This window comes from Esox lucius, chromosome 1, assembly GCF_011004845.1.
Source record: "Esox lucius isolate fEsoLuc1 chromosome 1, fEsoLuc1.pri, whole genome shotgun sequence".
NCBI lineage: Eukaryota > Metazoa > Chordata > Actinopteri > Esociformes > Esocidae > Esox > Esox lucius.
In genome coordinates this window covers 18,324,347-18,340,364 of record NC_047569.1, presented here as the reverse complement: position 1 = coordinate 18,340,364, position 16,018 = coordinate 18,324,347, and the positions used below count along the sequence as shown (strand labels likewise).

The 16,018-nt window shown below is 38.9% G+C and overlaps 2 protein-coding genes across 7 annotated transcripts; both read right to left on the bottom strand.

Moving 5' to 3' along the window:
- Positions 1–100: 100 nt before the first annotated feature.
- mmp20a (matrix metallopeptidase 20a (enamelysin)) lies at positions 101–8,805 on the bottom strand. 2 transcript variants are annotated; one of them, XM_010893272.3, is made up of 10 exons: positions 8,029–8,805; positions 7,364–7,611; positions 6,980–7,128; positions 3,545–3,676; positions 3,310–3,471; positions 3,089–3,200; positions 2,862–3,004; positions 1,204–1,360; positions 835–938; positions 101–752 (listed from the first exon to the last, which is right to left on the bottom strand). In XM_010893272.3, exons 1-10 carry the CDS (start codon positions 8,146–8,148, stop codon positions 652–654), a joined length of 1,428 nt encoding a protein of 475 aa, XP_010891574.2. In that variant the 5' UTR covers positions 8,149–8,805; the 3' UTR covers positions 101–651. The 2 variants fall into 2 exon arrangements, with proteins under 2 accessions (XP_010891574.2, XP_010891575.2); XM_010893273.3 differs by having other exon boundaries at positions 7,364–7,642; positions 8,029–8,096.
- A 36-nt stretch (positions 8,806–8,841) lies between these two features.
- On the bottom strand, positions 8,842–13,959 carry mmp20b (matrix metallopeptidase 20b (enamelysin)). 5 transcript variants are annotated; one of them, XM_020055223.2, is made up of 11 exons: positions 13,817–13,959; positions 12,314–12,381; positions 10,883–11,813; positions 10,650–10,798; positions 10,406–10,531; positions 10,141–10,302; positions 9,824–9,989; positions 9,586–9,719; positions 9,326–9,482; positions 9,134–9,237; positions 8,842–9,036 (listed from the first exon to the last, which is right to left on the bottom strand). In XM_020055223.2, exons 3-11 carry the CDS (start codon positions 11,032–11,034, stop codon positions 8,936–8,938), a joined length of 1,251 nt encoding a protein of 416 aa, XP_019910782.2. In that variant the 5' UTR covers positions 11,035–11,813; positions 12,314–12,381; positions 13,817–13,959; the 3' UTR covers positions 8,842–8,935. The 5 variants fall into 5 exon arrangements, with proteins under 5 accessions (XP_019910782.2, XP_010891573.3, XP_012989268.2 ...); XM_010893271.4 differs by having other exon boundaries at positions 10,883–11,127; positions 13,817–13,828; XM_013133814.3 differs by lacking the exon at positions 13,817–13,959 and adding an exon at positions 12,752–12,820 and having other exon boundaries at positions 10,883–11,127.
- Positions 13,960–16,018: the final 2,059 nt, after the last annotated feature.

Genomic DNA, 16,018 nt, shown 5'->3' with positions numbered 1-16,018 from the left:
ATATGTTATCTATATTCTATTGTGAATTAAATATAAGTTTATGAGATTTGTAAATTATTCCATTCCTTTTTTACTCACAATTTGTACAGTGTCCCAACTTTTTTGGAATCAGGTTTGTACATAATACCTCTTACAGAAAACAGCATTATTGGAAATAAACATTTCCCATTAAAATCTGGACAAATTATGTAAAAATGTATTTGTTTATGTACATTTTTACATAGAGTTTCATGCAATTTTGTCTAATTTGATCACACTGACTTCCCATAAAATCACATGAAACCATGTCATTTAGAAAATGTCACGTTCGTGTGGTTTTTCAGTAAGGAAAAATTTATCAATTTGTATTGCATGTTCTTTTTAAACACAAGAGATCACTGGATTTTTGTTATATAGCGTAGAGGATGGTTGACTTGATGACTGACTTGATGATTCAAATAAAAAATGTTGTGACATTCATATAAACAGTTAAGCTGTGCTGAGTACCTAAGATACTATATATCATACCCAACTCAATATACACTGTACATCAGGATATGTTCAATAGTTTGAACAGGTACACATAGTTGTGTTAGGTAGGTAACACACAATGTAACAACTGTCGGTAGTATTCATTTCCACAAAGGAGGATGAGTTTCTTTCGCTATTATGTTAGCAACCCAGCCATGCATTTGCTGGGATTGTATTTAGCACCAGGTTCTGTCTGTAGTCAAAGTGGTATGCCTGTGCTTCACTGAAGAGATGCAAAGTACCTGTTGTGGACAAAACATCACATTGTTTCATTAGTGTTTAGTGAACTTGAGAACATACTTGGAGAAGTGTGTTTTAGGCTACCTTGTAACTGAAAGGCAGCATCAACTGTCTTCCCAATTCCCTGCCAGTCTTCTTGGATGATTCTTGGAAATCCTGGATCCATCCTACGTCTGTATTCATCAAATCTATACAACGGATTACAAATATGTAAATTATTATGAATGAAGGATGTTGAGAATGGTTCATGGTTCAACACTAGATGGCAGGCTTTGCCTTAAGGTTTCAGGAGCTAGAATGCCTATTCATCATAACATACTGCTTTTACCAAGTCAGTGGACTTTGAAAACAATGCATTTTTCATAAATATAAATATTTGTTGTTATTCAGTAAACTATAAATTTTTTTGTTATTTAACACATCCATTGTTTTTGTGGGGGTGTGAGTATTTACCTGTAGTATAATTGTCCAGTAAAGAAGAAGGTTTTTCCATATTCACTGATGTGAACAGCAGCGTCAATTTTCCTAACTTTGGCAGGGAATCCATATTCATATATGGAACCAAAGTGGCATGTCATCTTAAGCATCTGAACCACCCAGCACTTACGACCTGAAATACAGTACATTGTTACTGCATTTGGAACCCTATGAAACAGTGTTACCACATTTGGAACCCTATGAAACACAGTGTTACTACATTTGGAACCCTATGAAACACAGTGTTACCACATTTGGAACCCTATGAAACACAGTGTTACTGCATTTGGAACATTATGAAACACAGTGTTACCGCATTTGGAACCCTATGAAACACAGTGTTACCACATTTGGAATCCTGTGAAACACAGTGTTACCACATTTGGAACCCTGTGAAACACAGTGTTACCATATTTGGAACCCTATGAAACACAGTGTTACCACATTTGGAACCCTATGAAACACAATGTTAATACATTTGGAACCCTATGAAACACAGTGTTAATACATTTGGAACCCTATGAAACACAGTGTTAATACATTTGGAACCCTATGAAACACAGCGTTACCACATTTGGAACCCTAAGAAACACAGTGTTACCGCATTTGGAACCCTATGAAACACAGTGTTACTACATTTGGAACCCTATGAAACACAGTGTTACCACATTTGGAACATTATGAAACACAGTGTTACCGCATTTGGAACCCTATGAAACACAGAGCTACCGCATTTGGAACCCTATGAAACACAGTGTTACCACATTTGGAACCCTATGAAACACAGTGCACTGTTAACGTATTTGGAACCCTATGTAAAGCATGAACATACCACAGATGCGATTAACTCTGTCAGTAGTTGTAGAATGTCCAATAAAAAAGGCAAATAGTACCTTGATGGCAAAGAACTGCAGCAATTTGCTTATTAGCAAAGTTTTTTAGGCCACTATATCAATATCCATTTAAAGGTTATTTGGTTTTTACCCTTGTAGGATGGCCAACATAAGTATGATAAAATCAATGGAGTCTTACATTTTTTACATTTAATTAGAAATGTTATCCAAATGTGTCTTTATCATTTACAGCAATACATTTTACACAATTGGTGACTTTACAAACCCAATGGCTTTGAAATATTAGCTCTCATACTACTGTATAATGTATGGCTCGATGACATTTGCTAGGCTGGAGAGCTCATTACTTTAATATAGTAGAGGTAAGATAGGTATTGATTTTGACAGATGACATTAACTGCATTTATTTTTGGATACAGTGTTCATATTACTTACATTTCTTTTTGAAGCATTTAAAAACAAGTGTATCTCTGTGAAATGTAATGCAAACTATGTGATTACACCAAGCTCTTTCTTTTCAAAACCATTAAGGTTTTCATTCAGTTTGTGTTATGTGGATTTAGCTTTTTGCAACCCACAGAAACAACCTGGAAATCTATGACACCAAGATGTAAAATGTTCCAAAGTTGCTGCGAAAAAACCTACACTTTGTCAACAGAGCTTAGTGCTTATTATCGGTCTTATTATGTTACAAAATCCAACATTCAGTGTTCCAGCGGGTCTTTGTTACAGTCTTCTATTTCAAATGTGTCTTTGTGGTGAGGTCAGACTGTGCATTACCAGTGAAGATGTATGACATGCCTATGGCTGGGATGTGATAGGCAGCGTCCACAGGAGAGTTGATGCATGGGAGATAAGTGTTGATTGGACCCTCTCTTAGAGGGTTCCAGTATGGTGTCCATGTTGGCCTCAACCACATATACCTGGATGGAAACAAACCAGCATGCTGGGTCCAATAATAACTTGTACTATAGAAATATTCCATGGATAATCTAAAATGAATGTACCTGCTTTTAAAGATAACAATCTCCTTCCCGATCAGTGTCACAGCATCAACAGAGGATTTGGGGTCACACTTATTAGAAATGGTCAGTGGATATTGTTTTTGGACTGGTTTGCCTTGAAAATAAACGTAACGTTTAGACAGAGATTGTGTAACATTGTACCATTGTACTCTCAATGTACCATTGTACCATTGAGAGTTATGTAATAGCGGGTTTCAACTCACCATACAGTGCCTGGATGCCCAGCATGTCATCTTGTGGCAGTGTGTACTTGGAACTGTTGTAATACTTGTAGTCGGGATACATAAGAGACAAAGGGTCTTTGGAATGGGAGAGTCCCAGCGAGTGACCTATCTCATGTGCAGCAACGGTGAACAGGTTGCAACCTAAAACAGCATCCAATGAGAAAATGTTTCCTGGTCTATTATCAGATCTTGATGTTTGGAACAGGAGCCCTACCTGGCTTGCTTTGGCCCATCGTCCAGATTTCATCCTCATCAAAGTGCACGTCTCCCCCCATACCTTCTCCTGGCTTGAAGGCATGGGCCAGAACACCGTTAGGGCCATCAAAGGGAAAGAAGTCTTCATGAGCTACAAGTTGGAGAGATGGACAAACAAGGAGAAACAGCTTAGGGAAGTTGTTTTCACTAAAACGTCACAATGGGTTGCACAAAGTCTGATTTGCTTTCTGGAGGAAAAAGAGGCCTGTCTCTCAGTTCAAACACAAAAAACAAAATTTGATGAGTCGAGATTATAGATGAAAGTAGTACATTCAGATCAAAAAGACTAGAGGTTGCTGGTGTCGAGATCACAGTTATGGTGTCTTTATAGTGATATGATGAAAAACACATAGAAAAAGTTTGTGACAAGTGTGATGAAATGCATCCACCAGAAACAGGGTACACTTTTTTAGTTTTCCCACAAATTTCAACAAGCCCACCTGTCTCTTCTGAGAAACATAATTCCATATCCATATTTCTTTCTGTGTTAAGGTCAATTTTCCCCAGGGCTAGACAAACTAAAATCTTGATTTGTTTTCAAATGTCAGTACTATATCTTAGGTCTCAAGAAATGTTCTACATCGTGTCTACATAGAGACACTCCTCGTCATGTCTTATGTGTATTTCAGGATGTAGTTCAGGATGGATTTTCGAATAAAACGTAAAAATACAAGTTAAATCACAGCACACATCAGATCTACAAATTTCTGATTATTCTATACAAAACCATCACACACTTTAAGCTCTTCATAGTTAAATCAAGCATACTGTATAACTTTATGACCAGTTCCTAAAATCATCTAGTGAGGGTAGTATGTTTATTTGACATTTAATGTTAGCATAGAAAACATCTTAACTCAGCTAACTAATCTCATTTAACCTATCTTACTTTGCCCCGATTAGGCTTTTTTAGAGAGCTGACATTGGCAAGAAGCCTATATTTTGAGTCTAAATCCTTGGTAGAGTTGTTAGTCTGACTGAAATCTACAGCTGTGCATATATTACATGACTATATAAAGTCTTAACATCGCGGGAGAACCCGTATTATTCAAATTGTCTGCATAATCTTGTGATCTTTAAGTCTGTTGGTAGTGTGCTAACATTAAACAATCTTGCTCACATTAAAAACATGTCTATACCCCTCCCTGTCTATCTTTTCCAGATGTGTTGTGGCCCACCTTTTGTACTGTTGGTGTAGCCGAACAAAAGTACAACCCTGTTTCCAAAATCAGGCCTTCAGGCGGCATTGCATTATAAACAGACACAATTCCGTAGTGGAAATCATTGCATGGGCCCAGGAACACTTCTGAAAACTACTCTCTGTGAACACAGTATGTCGCTGCATCCACAAAGTCAAGTTAAAACTCTACCATGCAAAGAAGAAACCATTTATGAACAAGATCCAGAAATGCCGCCACCTTCTTTCGGCCCGAGCTCATTGAATACAGTCTGAAGTGGAAAATTGTCCTGTGGTCTGACAAATTCAAATTTGAGATTATTTTCGGGAATCATGGACACTATATCCTCTGGGCTAAAGAGGAGAGGGACCATCTGGCTTGTTATCAGTGCACAGTTCAAAAGCCAGCATCCGTGATGGTATGGGGGTGCATTAGTGCACACGGCATGGGTGACATGCACATCTTTGAAGGCACCATTAATATTGAACTATATATACAGATTTTGGAGCAACATATGCTGCCATCCAGACAACGTCTTTTTCAGGGATGACCTTGCTTATTTAAGCAAGACAGTGCCAAACCAATTTCTGCAGGTATCACATCAGCATGGCTCCATAGCAAAATAGTCTGGGTGCTAAACTGGCCTCCCTGCAGTCCAGACCTGTCATCCATAAAAACATTTGGGCACATTATGAAACAGAAAATAGGAAATTGGAGTCCCCGAACTGTTGAGCAGCTGAAATCTTATATGAAGCATGAATGGGAATACATTTCACTTTCAAAACTACAGCAATTGGTCTCCTCAGTTCCCAAACACAGTATTGTTAAAAAAAAGAGGTGATGCAACACAGTGGTAAACATGCCCCATGTCCCAACTTTTTTGAAACGTGGTTGCTGGCATGAAATTCCAAATGGGCCTGTATTTTTCTGAAAACAATTACATTTCTCAGTTTCAACATTTGCTATGTTGTCTTTGCATCATTGCATTCTGTTTTATTTGCATTTTACGCAGCATCCCAACTCTTTTGGAAACAGGTTTGTCATATGTTACCACCACTATGAATATAGTTACAAAGGAAAATGTCCTTTATTTGTGGGAGAATGCAAGATCCATCATTGTCTTTCACTGACTCACACTATGTCACATACGACATCTTGGTTTGAACATAAGCGACTTGCATCTACCCAACAGAAATTTACCATGGATTCCAATCGTGGACATTTGCAGTTTCAAATCATTAATTCTATGCCCAGTTTCAGTTACTGTCATCACACTGGCAAGCAAATTAAACAATATTTTGTGATGATCAATCATTAAATCAATTTTAGAAGGAGTGTTATATTAGCTTGCAATGTACAATGTAAATGGAGGGGAAAAGGGTACAGTTACCATAATTATTAAATTAGTATACATTTTATACAGGGTTTTGAGTTGGCAAATGTTTCTAGCTGGCTAACATTACTGTTAACAGAACACATGGGCAAATGTGCTCGTTTGCTACCAGTTTTTCGAATGTATGTTTCCCCCCCTTTTGCTATCTTTCCCAGTTTCTTCATACCAGTTGTTTCTACTAACTTGACTAATTGCAACAACTCCCACTGGATTCAGAAGAGTTGCTTACAATGCCTGAGCAATGCTTGTTGACCCACAGGGCTTCCAAAGCTAGTTGTCTGCTAGTGGCTTAGTGAAAGTCTGTGCCTAGTCTGTGGTGATCAGCTTTTAGCTTTCAAAGACCGCTACACCACCTTAGAGTGCCTAAAAAACAACTTATACTGTTAAGGTGGTTCAGTTTATTTTTACATTGATTTAGCCAATTAAATGCTGGCTAATACTGAGCAATAGGGGTGTCTATGTTTAGAATGTTGTGTTGTACGTTCAGATGCCCCCCCAACTGTCACAAATACAGCTCCAGAAAGAATTAAGAGACCACTGCACCTTTTTCTTTCCTTACCAAAAAAGTTGAAAAGGAAGGTTTTGAGTGAGGAACAGAAGCGTTTAATTTGCAGTGGTCTTTTAATTTTAACCTGTCTGTTCCTCACTCAAAACCTTCCTTTCGACTTTTTTGGAAAGGAAAAAAAAGGTGCAGTGGTCTCTTAATGTTTTTTGCAACTGTATAATATATATATATATAACAGTGAGGTTAAAACCTGACATGCCCTACACAATCTCTCCCACCTCTAAAAACGTAACAAATAAAGGTTAAAGGTCAGAATACTTTTTCTTGCAAAGGAGAAAACGATGTCTGCCTTGATGTGATTGACCTTGATGAACTTCAGTGGGGCCATGTCACTCCAGATCTTCAATGCCAAATGCAATGAGGTTTCCACCTCCTCCTTTGTAAGGTCAGGGGTGTAGTTAGCAATCCTGCAGGACATTGGCACACAGACAATACAAAAAACATGAAGCTCCTTGGACAAATTGATTTTCAGTGAGCTGATAATCTATCAGCAGATGACTAAGGTTAATTGATACAATTCAGAGATGGAACAAATCAGTGAGGTTAAGATGAACACCTTTAAATATCAATGCAAAAAGCCAGAAGAAAAAAGGAGACATTGTGTTCAATAATCAGATGAAACTATTGTAGAGTCGTATGCACCTGTATGTAATAGTATGATTCCTCCACTTGGGCTGGTCTGGGTAAAAGCTGTAGTTGTCTACATCAGGTACTCCACACCTGTCCTTCCTCATCACACTGAGCGTTTGGAGATCCAGTGTTCCAGTTTGCTTCAGACTGAAGAAGTCCTGCATGTCTCTAATTTTCTCTTCCAAAGCTGAGGATAAGGTGGCCCTCCTATTGCGGGGGCCACTGCTGTGGCTCAGGTGGAAGAATTTCCTAAGGTAACGCTATCACTCAGCAGATTAGTCCCTGAACTGACTGAAACAAGGTCACTATTCTTATTACAATTATGTCTCATTTGTCCTAAAGTAGTCAAAATATTACTATGTTGACTAGAAGACAACACAGCTTTTGCTTTATATCAATTATATATATATATATAAAGAAGTGTTAATAAGTACATTAAGTACTATTTATACAACAAATAATATTTAATACATTAATGTAAACTCTTTACAAACTGCTTACCAATGGTTTGTATGGGACCTTATCAAGCGTTCGCTTTTTAGTCCTAAAGTGCACCTCATTAAGAATTAATAAAATGTCTGAACTATTAGTAAAAACATTATACATTACCCAAATACTGTTGGAGTGGATTCTTTTTGTGAAGAAATTGAATGAAAGAAGCGAATTATGACACCAACCTCTGCCAGTTCAATGTCTTCAGGCCTTGGCCACTGTTCCTCAGAGATGGGTGAAGTCTTTGACCGATCCGTGAGCACCAGGAAGCACAGCACTTGGATCCCGGGCCACAACAACTCCATTGTGAAATTAACACGCTCTTTTCATTGAACCTGTGGCTTTATAGATATGAGCGTGCTTAAGGTCTCCGGTGATTCATGTGGTTTCTAAGCCCTGAATCCTGCAGTTACAGTATTTCTACTTGCAGCAATTACCATGAGGTGTGTGCTAAGAATGATTGCACTATGGTAAGCTGTACTACATTTTGTTTACCCCCATTCAGGTCTAATGAGTGTGAACAATCATGAAAAGAATGCGGTGTAGTCACCTTGTAGACTGAGGGATGGTTACTTCGGCTACCAAGTACATTACTTCCTGTACAACTGCACACCTATTTACACATTTGTTGCCTAATGTGTATGTATCAAGTGATAGATGGCCTTGTTCTGGCCTTGCTTTAAAAATAAAATGAAGAGGCTTATTTGGTGTAGTTGAATTAATTATGTTTGAGTGCTATAGCTGGTTGGCTTTGTGTGTAAAACAGGCATTATGGTTTTCCCCTCGTAATATGTCAAATGTAACACCATGAACTATGTGATTTAGACAATATGAACAAATCCCACCAAGTATCTGTTCAACGAGCTGGTAGCAATTTGGAGTTATGTAACACATTCACTTTCTCACAATTTTGATTAATTACTGTTAAAACAATTCCTAAGGCAACTGAATATGTTAGACTAAATGCAATTTAAGAATATGCCCGCAGTTAAGCGCAGATTTGCATAGCTTTTATTTAAATGTGGAATAACACTTAATTTCCGCTATTCTGTTCATATTAAGTGACATGTTGGTCACTCAGTATGAAATCATTCAGCATCCAATCCAGATATTTGCCTTCTCAGTTCCAACAACTTGCTTCTGGGTATAATTATACTTGTACACTTCTGGTCCAACGAAGAAGTATATCAAGTCTAGGATAAACAAATGGAAAACTGAGTTTTACTAACACTGTAATTGTTGAAATAGTGGTTGCATTGCCTTTTTTGATGTTATGAAATAGTAACTCACCATCTTTGTAGACCGCTGCGTCAATTGTTCTGTTTAGCCCTGGGAAGTCGTCACTGATGTGTTTTGGGTATATAGCATCCATTACTCTTTGTCTTTTACTAAAGCTGGGGGACAACATCCACAACACAATTCAAAATCCAGTGTCTCCAAATATATTCAGTCTTCTTTCATGTTTAAGAATGGTAAGATTACCTGTAATAAAAGTTGTGAATGAAGAACAGGGTGCGTCCTGTTTTGGCAATGTGTACAGCTGCGTCTACTTCCTGCACCCATTGTGGTATACCAAAGTTGCTGATGGGTTTAGGTTTGCCTTTGAAAATGGACCTCTTCACTGTCCAGTACTTGGATCCTGGAACACACAGAGGATGGCTCATACCGAGATCATAGGCCTGCTCTGAAAAGGATCGATTCCACAGAAAACTCAGGACAGCACAGTATGAAAATGTCGTCACCATGAATCAGGTAAGCAGTGGATTCTCGAGGGACCCAGAAGGCTGCATCAATTTTGGATTCAATCTTTGGCAAAAAGTTGTTGATAGGGCCCTCTTTTATATAATATTTCTTGTTGTCTTTGATCCATAGATACCTTCAGGATAGACAGAAACATGTAAATGAAGGTGAGGTTTGAATGCACAGATTTGTTTGCTTTTCACTCCTCAATTAGCATTTTTACAGGGTGGTGGGACCAACTTGTCTTTGAAAAAGTAGGTGGCGTCCCCCAAGGTTGACACAGCGTCAAAGGACAAATCAGGGTCACATTTGTCCTGCATCATCAGAGGGAAGCCCAGGAACCAGGGGTTGTAGAAGACATTTAAGTCAAGTCTGGGGTAGTAATATGAAAAACTGTTTTTGGTACCTACGGCATATTGGGGAAAAAAAACGATTAAGTCTGCGACTGATATTGCTATTATTCATGGTTTAATATGCTTACCAGTGGCCATGGGCCCTTACTGTTTTATCTCACATTCAAACTGGTGCAATGCGATGTTAAATGCTTTCCACCTTACCATAAAGTGAGGTGATGCCTGCTATGTCCTCTTTGGAAAGCAGGCTATGTGTACTATGACTGGATTTGTAAGTTGGATACATGAGTGATTCTCGGTTTTGGGAGTGCCTCATGCCCAAAGAATGACCCAACTCATGGGCTGCCACTAGAAGTAGGTTGAAGCCTGGAATTGATTGAATACGAGCATATCATATGTTAATACATTAAACCGGTGAGCATGACACGTGCATCCAAATAGTGACACCATTCTACTGAATGAACTGTACCCTTAGATCCCGCAGTCCAAGTTTCAGAATCATCGAAGTGAATATCTCCTCCGATGCCCTCTCCAGGGCCGAAGGCATGTGCCAGTGTCCCCCCAGTCCCATCAAACGGGAACGCGTCACCGTGGTCTTTATTCACCATGAACCAGGGAACACAGAGTAACTCAGAGACCGGAGACATTCGTAACACGTCTGTACGTTGGTGGATGTGGTTGGTGTCGACAGTGCAGCGGAAGGTTTCACCCACCATAGCTTTGAAAGGCCACCATGATGTCTGCCGTCAACGAGTTCGACCGGACGAAGGTCAGAGGGGAGGCGCTGGCCCAGACGTTGAACGCTGACTCGATCAGATGGTCCACCGTGTTGCGAGGCAAATCACTTGTGTACTTGCTAATGCTGCCATATAAAACAACACACGCAGGCGCCAGTCAGGTAATGTTATAACCGTGATTTAATGCCTTGCCGGTTGCCTTGAGTTACCTGTAGGTGATGAGGTTCCTCGTCCAGCGGTTGGCTTGGCTTCTGTGGCTGTAGTCCTCCACATCGGACACCCCACAGCGAGGGCTGCTCATCACCTCGAGGGTCTCCGGATCCAGAGCGCCCGTGGTGTTCAGGCCAAAGAATCTCTGCATGTCCTTCACCTTTGAGGTGAAGGAGAGTGAGTACCTCTTGCTCCGACCGAACGGGTGCTCTTTCTTCAGGGTGTAATAGCGCAGGAGGTACTCCTGAAAACAGATGAAAGCTTCTGATGTGCCTCAATTTGGTAATGCGTAGAAAATGCTGTGGCTGTCGCAATGCTGTGGCCATCGGTCCGTAGATACTATGGGGACTATTCTCAATACATCCAGCACACTCTCAATACATACAATACATACAGCACACTCTCAATATATACAATACATCAAGCAAAATAAATAAATGCAGTTACACTACATTTACATTCTGAGCATTTACTAAATCACTTTTTTACAAGTTCTTGGCAACACTACACAGAAACATATCAAGGATGAACTGTTGGAAATTAGAAACAAAGGGTTTGAATTATATTCCCAATTCCATTTCTTTCAAATGTATGTGATTCCAGGAGCTTCACTGGAGCTTCACAGAAATAGAAGACCTGTCACTGTCTAGGGAGAGAGACAGGACACAGATGAATGCACAGATGAATGCACAGATGAATGTACAAACCAGGCTTGGGTTAAAGCATAGAGTACAAGAACTGGATGAGAGTAAAACAAAACAACAAGAACTGCACATCAGGACCACAAGGACAAAAATGACCCTGACGATACAATACTTCACAAGACACATGTGAACCAAGGGATTCAGATAGTCCAGGTTGATTATTGTGCTTGAGTCCAGCTGAGTGTGACAGAATTGACGGACAGTGAGTACCTTTAGTGGAATGGAGCTGATGGGAAAACAGAAATGGAATTAGGCAGGTGCCACCGAATGCAGCAGGGGGAGGGCAGGGTGTTACAAGATGTTAAAAAATAATTTACACTCAGCAATAATTAATTGTTTGCCTAAATTAATTAAATAGTTAATGGCTTACTTCAGACGCAACATTAAAATGATATGTTGCTGAGGGTTCCACTGGGGACATGTTAGCATATTAACAATATTTCTTTAGCACTCCTTTTGGAGCATGTAGTGGATTTGATTTTGAGCGACCATTCATACTGAGGTACATGTACTTGTGTTTACCTCCGTCCCCCACCCACAAAATGTCTTGCCCACTGCATATACACCATACAAATTAGGCAGCCTTTTTGCCTCAACGTTAATTAGTTCAGAATAATGTTTACATGGATGTTTTTGTATACTATATAAAATGTAACATGCAGTCACTGTATTGTGGCTGCCATTTTGTTATCAAACACACTTTATATGATAATGAAACCAACTTACTGTGGCTAGTTTTAGGTCATTCTGGGTCTGTCCTGGAGTGACATCCTCCTCTGGAATAGATATAGTCCCTGTAGAGTTTGGACCAGGCAAAATCAAGACCAGAATACAGGTCCAACAGAACATAAGATGCATTTTTATAATTAGAATTCAGGAATCAAGTGGGGCTAGTTTGCATAAAGTAGCAAGTCCTGGTTAATGTGAATGCCTTTTAACTGTTTTTTTGTGAGTCATACTGACTCTAAAGCCAAGGAAGCTTCATACTGTAGAATGGAATTAGGGAGGGGTTAAGAGCAAAGGGCAAGACAAAAAGCATCGCAAAGCATATCATTCATAATTTTATATACCCTTTTTATATAATCAGGTAATATGTGTTACTCCTATGACCATTCAAATGTATATAAATGGTGCATTTTTAATCAATTCATGCCTGGTTCTTACTCAAATTGTCTCTCAAGCTGTCCGTGTGTTGTGCTGATGTTGTGATTTGGGTAAGTCTGTATGACCCAAGTTTCCATCAACAGTTTGTGAAATAAGTGCTAAACCCAGGGATGACCCAATAAATTATGAAACTGCTGCATTGGTGAGCAAAACATGTTTGTTTTCAAAATTAGCCTGTGAATGTCTAATAATATGAAATGTTTTCAAATGTCAATGAGAAAAAGAAAATCCCTGCAAACTTCTATTCAGTAAAGATCTGTCAAACATCTATTTATATTTCATCTGATATTTCAACTGATTCCAGATCTAACAAGTTACAATCACTGGTCAACTTGTAACTTCTTGTCCAGTTAATCAGTTAGAACATATATGAAAGAGTATCTTCCTACTAGCAATGACTTGATGATAAAATGAATTACTACTTAATAGAAATGGCAAAGAAATACAGAGTTTGTATACTCAAAGCGACACCACGGTACAGGTTCAGTAAGTTGGCTGGATAAATGATAATGATCAAATTAATTATTCTGAAATGATATTTGAGGGCCAAACATTTGCAATGCACGGCACTTAATGGAGGGTCTGATGTCATTACGATTTTCTGCAAAGGACCAGGATATAGTGATGGAATAGAATCTGAATGTTGGATAAGCATGTTTTCCAGTAATACAGGTTAAGGTCCACTCAACCTAGTAGGTATTAGTTTTGGTTGAGATTACCATTGTGCTTCACAGACCTTCACATACCTTTCAGCAGGGCCCTTCACAGACCTTCCCAGACCTTTCAGTAGGGCCCTTCACAAACCTTCACAGACCTTTCAGTAGGGCCCTTCACAAACCTTCACAGACCTTTCATCTGGGCCCTTCACGGACCTTCCCGGACCTTTCAGTAGGGCCCTTCACAAACCTTCACAGACCTTTCACCTGGGCCCTTCACAAACCTTCACAGACCTTTCAGAAGGGCCCTTTACAGACCTTTCAAGGAGCACGGACCAAAATGACAAATGTATAGAAAACAATACACTACACTATGTAAAGTGGAGCATGGCATTCGAGAAATACTCACCAGGGTGTAGAAATCATGTGGGTCCATGGGGTAATATAGATGGTATAACTAGCAGCACAATTGAACCCACTCCCTCCATTGGTCCTAATGGAAAACACTCTATGCCAACGGATGTAAATTGCCTAAAAACATGCTGCCAGCCATTCGAATGAACAATACAATTGAACAAGTCACTAAAAAGGATTTGTTACTGTTGAGTAAGTCAAGTTGCTTGAAAAGAATGAATCTTTTGCAAGCTTATATCATCACCACACAAGCACATGCACAAACTTGCTTTGCAAGTTTTTACCATCATTATTTCCTTAAAGTTTATGTTTTCAGCCACATAAATAAACTTAAGTCCAAAGAAAGCTGAATCGTACGGTCTACCTTAATTCAGTGGAGATTTAATGGAAATCATGACTGTAATCCAAGCAGTATATAATAATATAATGTATAACAGTTATCGTTTCTTGTCATTTGTTTACATAAATATCTGTATATTTATACGTCCACTCTCTGTCTCACAGAGATGTAAATTATTGTGTACTATTTCTATTCTTGTTCACCTTTAACTTTTTACATGATGTAGAATTTACGCTGACTCTTTGGTGGGGGATACTTGCCTGTTTTAATATTCAATGTTTACATGCTAATTTGTAATTCTTAGGTACAAACTTTAAGTCCTTACATCCTAAACTAAAATGCCATAATTATTGTGACTTTGTTTACTCTATACGGCTTTTAAAACAATTACACTTACAGTGAAAATGGCTAATGATGTTGAAAGGATGGTTCCACGAGGTAGTGCCCCAATTCATCAATACCATTAATATCATTAATTTGAATACATTTAAGCATTTCAATAATTATATATATATATTTTTTTGAATGTTTTCAACAATATTTTGTACATAACTACAGTTATTCACCCAGACAAAATTTTACCAACAAAGGATTTCTTATTAAATGTACATACTGCTTGTAATGATTACAATATGATAAAACCAATAGAATTGTTTGTTGATAGTACGTTGATAGTGTCGTAATTTATTGTGTTGACATGTTGTTTTTGATGGTTTACTGTAAGCTCTTGTGGGTCTGTGTTGTGCAATTCAAGCAGTGTGCTTGTTGGGTGATTGCATGTCCAATGTGGATCATTTGCTTCTGGCTACGAATTGGGAAATCCCTTAGTGGAACAAACATTGTGATTGTGTAGACACATGTAGCCAGTCTGTGTGCCTCTTGTCTGATGCATAAACACTGCATATGCATTACAGTTCAAGGTCACTTAGGTTTCTACGACAGTAATATAGAATCACTGTCCAATCACATTGTCCCCGGCAGATCATGGGAAACCTCATGTTCACTCTAAACTCTTATCCCCAGGGAAACCTCATGTTCACTCTAAACTCTTATCCCCAGGGAAACCTCATGTTCACTCTAAACTCTTACCCCCAGGGAAACCTCATGTTCACTCTAAACTCTTATCCCTAGGGAAACCTCATGTTCACTCTAAACTCTTATCCCCAGGGAAACCTCATGTTCACTCTAAACTCTTACCCCCAGATGAAGTATATATGCTTCCATTGTTGTGGTCAAAGCGTCATTTACAAAAGAAAAAAGGAACACATCAGATTAACATTTTCTTTCTTAGAAAGACAGTATTTCCCACATAAAAGCAACAAAAATGACCCAACAATAACTGGATTTTGAGTGTCAATATTTTAAAACGTCAAACGGACGGACATTTCAATGAACCATTTATAATTCATTGGAATCAAAGAGTCAGTCTTGTAATGTTCTGCGGGTAGTGGAGGTAGGCGCAGGCAGGGTGACGGTTCAAAACAAGAACGTTTATTCAAACCAACAGAGAAAACAGCACACAAACGACCAGTGTCCTCAGGACAAACAATAACCAACAACACAAGGATGGAAAGAGCAACTGAAAGACTGATCCCCAATCAGAGGCAACGCAGGCCAGCTTCCTCTGATTGGGGACACCTGAAACAAAACGCCCTGACTATGGCCCCCAGACCAGTGCAGAGATGGCTAGAGGCCTCCTCATAGCCAGGACCTGACAAGTCAGGGGTTTGAATACTTTTGCAAGGCATTGTATGTTACCCAAAGGAACTACATTTAGCAATAAGGTCATTTCTTACATTTTTGTAAAATAAATACAAATAAATAAAACCCAACCATAGCATAAATCATAACTCTGTG